At 34.0% G+C, this 6,132-nt stretch overlaps 1 protein-coding gene across 1 annotated transcript in view; it reads left to right on the top strand.

Moving 5' to 3' along the window:
• Positions 1 to 6,132, top strand: part of LOC107688014 (sorting nexin-25) — a 67,345-nt gene that overhangs the window by 40,885 nt on the left and 20,328 nt on the right. The window contains exon 7 of the mRNA XM_016485557.1: positions 3,120 to 3,251. Coding sequence (XP_016341043.1) covers positions 3,120 to 3,251 — 132 coding nt within the window. The remainder of the gene's footprint in view (positions 1 to 3,119; positions 3,252 to 6,132) is intronic.

Below are 6,132 nucleotides of genomic sequence, written 5' to 3'. Positions count from 1 at the left end.
ATTCAGATTGAATTTATTAAATTTAAGAATCTGACATAAAAGGACACAGATATGACAATACATTTTCATAATAATACATCTCTTTGGTTTTTTCTGCTCAGTGTTATTTCAGGGTTTTGATCTCTCAACTGAGAAATCACATCCTGTTTATTGAATTATAGTGACTATTTAATATTACATCTAAACTTTGACTAGGCTAGACATGTTGCCTATTAATTGTATACAGTATATGAACCTGAAAGCATATTTAAATTGTTGTGTATTTTGTGTTACTCCATAATAATGGGCATTTGTAGTATAGGTATGGGGCCCAAACATAACCTCAAGCCCAGGGGCCCCCGGCCCCTTAAGTCCTGCCCTGGTCACCATCTTTGCAGCGTGCCACTCCTGGATATTCGAAAATGGCCAAAGAGGTGGGACGAGGGTGGAGCTGGTTGCTGAACCCACGCCTGCCTATAGCTCGACGGTGGTGACTGCAGCAGCAATCCACCTGTCACTCAAGTGGCCACGCCCTTAATTATGCAGAACTTTAAGGCGTAATATAATTTAAACGGATGAGTTATAAAAAAAATTCACCCCTCTCACAGTTGTCATGACGGGCAAAATTAGCTATATAGACCAAAACCACTTTTTGTACCAGGCTGTAAACATACTTTTTTCTGCTGTAAAGTTGGTCATTTTAACATGGCGGCTCTATGGGATTGACTCCCTTTTGGAGCCAGTCTCTAGCGGCCAGTCGATGAATTGCAGTTTAAGTCACTTTCATGTCGGTTTCAAGAGAGAGACCGGAAGGTTGCCTTTTGGTCATATTATGCGTTCATAACTCACCCTTGCCTCTTCCGATGACAAACTTCCACTAGGTGGGTAAATACTGGGATCAAAGCAATGTGAATGGGTAAACCATGTAATGCCAGAATAATGGCTCAATAAAAACAAAAGGATTATGATAAAAGAGCAGAATACTGAACCATACTGAACCATACAGTACAGAGCAGCTCACGGTTCACGATGTGCGAAATATTGGATGAAAATCCTAGATACTGAATTGGGTGTGGGGGTTTATATGAATGAAAAGTTTAGATGGTATTTTCTTTTCAGCTCGTCTCTGTAGAATTCATATTAAATCAGTATTTTTACGCGCAGCGCTGCTTTGTTTACAGCGGTAACCAGGGAACCTGCTGTTTCTGTTTTGTGTAGCATAAATTCACAAAGCTTTACATTGTGAAATTGTACAATCTAATTTAAATCAACAACTACTCATGCTACATGTAGCATCTTTGTTTGGTAGTGATTAAAATGCAGTGGTTCAACATCTGTTTCATGCATTCTGTTTCATATAAAGGCACAGTCAGATTTTTGGTCAAAGCGCACAGCACTATTTCAAACGCTAACAGGCCGAATCTCCTGCTCTGAAAGCCTGCTTAGAAGAACACAGGAACCCCAGTGTGTAAAGCTTAAAATATTACTGCATGATGCTTCCTGGAAAGAAAGGATTTTCTTTGCGTTCTTTTGATGCGAAGCTCCTTCCCCAGACTATTAACTGCAAAAATGGGTCATTTAGAAATTGTCATGATTATAGTCCAACCACATTTACTAGTGTTCAGAATAGAGAACCGGTTTTTATTCAGACTTACACCAGGGTTGTTATAGTTAACTGAAACTACAACTAAAATTAAAACCATAAAGAAATATATATTTTTCATGTACTAAAGTACTATGTAATTAGTACATAGTATTTTATGTACTAAAATAAACTAAAAACTCAAATGAATAAAACTATATAGACATATATTTAATGTTTACAAATAACAAAAAAAATACTACAACTTTAACTAAAACAATTTAACTAACTAAATAAATAAATAAAATATTGAGAAAAAAAATAACACTGACCTACACTACCAATTAAAAAGTTTGATAAGTAAGCTATTATTATTAATGTTTTTGTTTTTGTTTCTTAAAAGAAATTTATATTTTCATTGAACAAAGATGTAATAAATTGATCAAAAGTGAGTCAGTAAAGACATTTATTAATTGCTATTAAATGTTATTCTTTTGAGCATTCTATTCATCAAAGTATCCTAAAAAAACACAAAAATATGAAGCAGCACAACTGTTTTCAGCATTGATAATAATAAGAAATGTTTGTTGAGCAGCAAATCGGCATATTAGAATGATTTCAGCTACTTTGGTGTGAATCTTGCCAGTACGTGGAGGTTAGCCAACATTTACTATATATTTACTTAATGGTACAATAGCAAAAATGTCCTTAATTCTTAGGGTCAGAGAGAAACCTTGACTATCAATGAAAAAATATAAGATACTCCAGGAGTGTAGAAACCCTTTAAAAGATGAGAAGAAACATCTTCGTCAGCTGGCATCAGTGATACTGATAAATTACCCAGCGTTCTTGAGATGAAACTCCATACAAAAAAAATACTACAACTTTAACTAAAACAATTTAACTAACTAAATAAATAAAATATTGAGAAAAAAAATAACACTGACCTACACTACCAATTAAAAAGTTTGATAAGTAAGCTATTATTATTAATGTTTTTGTTTTTGTTTCTTAAAAGAAATTTATATTTTCATTGAACAAAGATGTAATAAATTGATCAAAAGTGAGTCAGTAAAGACATTTATTAATTGCTATTAAATGTTATTCTTTTGAGCATTCTATTCATCAAAGTATCCTAAAAAAACACAAAAATATGAAGCAGCACAACTGTTTTCAGCATTGATAATAATAAGAAATGTTTGTTGAGCAGCAAATCGGCATATTAGAATGATTTCAGCTACTTTGGTGTGAATCTTGCCAGTACGTGGAGGTTAGCCAACATTTACTATATATTTACTTAATGGTACAATAGCAAAAATTTCCTTAATTCTTAGGGTCAGAGAGAAACCTTGACTATCAATGAAAAAATATAAGATACTTCAGGAGTGTAGAAACCCTTTAAAAGATGAGAAGAAAAATCTTCGTCAGCTGGCATCAGTGATACTGATAAATTACCCAGCGTTCTTGAGATGAAACTCCACTTCCTCTACAGTGTCATGTTTTCAAGTGTTTTTAATAATAACACCGTCTGCTTCATTTGTTTCTTGTCCTCTCACAGATACTTCAGTTTGAGGAGATCATGTCAAATGCAGTGTACCGCGGGCATTTCCGTGTCTACATGGAGCGCGTGGATAAGAGGGCTCTGATTAGCTTTTGGGAGCTGGTGGAGATGCTCAAGAGCGCCAACAAGGTCAGCAGAAAATCAAGACCTTGAGCTGAAGCTCTGTCAGCAGACGAGTGAAAGAGCCAGACAATAATTCTTTCTCATGGGGACGTCTGTAAAAATACATTTGCATGGTGATTTATTCATGGTGGAGGAGTGAGTTCTGTGATACTACAGTACAAACCTGGAAACACACTGCTCAAGTGGTCAGTCACATGATCGTCAATATCGTAAAATACAGATTTCTCGATTTTAATCTATTTTCATTTGGATGTACCGATATCGATTGTTAAATCCCAAGAATTGATCTACAATATGCGGTTTTCAGTTGATGCGTGAACAAAAAATTATTTGTAGCACTCCTCCCGTCCAGTAAATCACGTTAAGTAGGGCTGTGCGATATTGAAGAAAAATGCGATATGCGATAACTCATTAAATAATGCGGTATTCGATATGCGATACAATCATGCTTAAAGTGCCACATGCTCAGATGAAACAGTTTTTTCAGTGAAGTCAGTTTCAGAGTCAGTTCTGTGAACTTCTATAACTATCTTGTGTCATATATATATATATGGTTATTTGTATGCATGTATGTACCAAGAGTTCCTGTAAAACCACAACAAATTCCTTGTGTTTGCGCACACTTAAGTGGTGAATAAAGCTCATTCTGATTCTGATTCTAATAAGAAAGCACCCCTACAACAACTTCTGAAAGTGAACGGTAGTGTTTTACTCAAGTATTACATAAAAATGGCATTTTAACATTAGTGTAATCATTTTAACATGAGTTTAGGAACTGAATAATAAAAAGGAAAAATAAAACACTGCGTAGTATTTACTCTTTGAATTCAATATGCACTGATTCTTATTTAAGCTACAAAAGTTATTTAGGTAAGAGCAGTGAGTGATTTTCTCTTTGTCTTTTGTTCATGGCCCCAAATATTGCAAGCTGTAGCGATATGTATATTTGCGATATTTCGATAATTTCGATATATTGCACAGCCCTAACGTTAAGCATTTCTGCTTCGTTACTTTTCATATGAAATAAAGTCAAATTCTGTACATTTTTTATGAAATTCAAACATTAAATACAATTTTAGCGCTCTTTATTACAATTTACATTTTTATTATAAAAACGGCCTTATGTGCAACTTAAATGTTTGTTTACAAATCACTTAATTTAGTAATGTACCAACTGACAGGGTTTATTGTATAGTTTTGTAGTTTACAGCATTAGTTGCATTTTTTTTTCTTGAACTAAATTGGTATGTACTGTACTTGCCTATATGTCCAAATAAATCGAATTGAATCGAGTTTGAAATTGAATCAAACTGCAAGCTTGTGAATGGAAATCAAAATCAAATCGAATTAAATCGTGAAATTTGTCTCAATGCCCAGCCATAGTCAGATGTAAACAAAATATTTATTGTGGCTTGAACAATTAATGAATTCATATTTAAATAAATGATAGGGAATGTATATATTTATTTATTTGCTTGGTTATTTAAATATACCATTAAAAATAGAAAATTGACATGCTATAGTTTTCTGTCTTGCTTTTTTATTTCTCAAAATGATAGATGTCAATTTAAAAATGTGGAGATTAGGAGAAATATACAGAGACAAACTTATTTATATTTACATAAGGTAAACATTTCACTCAGCTACTTGTCTGACAGGTAAAATAACTCCGAGATGTGGATTCGGCCGGCTATAAATGACCACACAATCTTGGTGTTTGTCAAAAAACAAATATTTCTGATTTCAGACTGCAATAGAATTACTGACAAGCCCCTGTGACTGTTAACATTACCGTACATCCCCATGAGAAAGAATTGCCATCTGAATAGGGCTGTAGTCATATCGAGAGAAATTAGACAAATTTGAGGGGGCGCATATCCTAAAAGGTTGAAAACCCCTGGTATATTGTATATTGAATAAAAACAAGGCTATTTATGAAGATATGAAGCTGTCAGCTGATAAATGTTTCAGGAGGTACATTTGGTTCATTTCTATGCAACAGCAGATTTGCAATAATCTGTTTAATGTTGTTGTCATATCGTATTAACAGTTAGCATCTGTTCATCATGAAACCAAACCAAACGATTAAGATTAGCCATATGTTTTATTGCTTGTCGGTTCTGAATATGAATCTGTCATTGAAATGCAGAATGCTGAAGACCAAAACCATTAAAAGCACAATGCAGCATTGCTCCTGAAAGACCAATAGCGCTGTGCAGATCTTCAAACCTTCAAGGACGAAACCAACACAGCCTGTTTTTTTTTAATTTAATTTATTTATTTAATTTATAGTATTTTCTAATGCGAAATTATATATTTATCTTTGGGAGGGGGGGAGGGGGGTTTATATACATACAGTACTGTGCAAGTATTAGGCCATTAGTATTTTCAAAAACAAGAAAATGTTTTTAAGCCACTTATTTCTATCTTTTGCTGTAGTGTGTCAGTAGGAAATATCAGTTTACATTTCCAAACATTCCTTTTGCCATTAATTTTAATAATCCAGTGAGATTTTTGTATGCACAAGGAGTCTGACAGTAGCCAGTGCTTCACACAGAGATCTGATCTCACCATCATCCAGTCTGTCTGGAATGACATGAAGAAACGGAACAAACTGAGACAGACTAAATCCAGAAGAACTGTGGCAACGTCTCAAAGATGCTTCAAGAACCCTACCTGCAAAGCTACCTGAAAAACTATGCGCAAGTGCAACTAGGGCAAAAGCTGTTTTAAACACAAAGAGTGGTCACACCAAATGTTGACTTGATTTAGTAAATATAAGTTAATTGATAAATAAAATCTATTTATGACATTATTTTTGAAAACATCCTCACTTTACAGCATTTTTACAAAAGTGCCTAAAACTTTTCACAGTACTGTAGCTTTG

The sequence above is a fragment of the Sinocyclocheilus anshuiensis genome, unplaced genomic scaffold, assembly GCF_001515605.1.
Source record: "Sinocyclocheilus anshuiensis isolate Anshui unplaced genomic scaffold, SAMN03320099.WGS_v1.1 scaffold189, whole genome shotgun sequence".
NCBI lineage: Eukaryota > Metazoa > Chordata > Actinopteri > Cypriniformes > Cyprinidae > Sinocyclocheilus > Sinocyclocheilus anshuiensis.
This window is presented reverse-complemented; position numbering and strand designations above follow the sequence as displayed.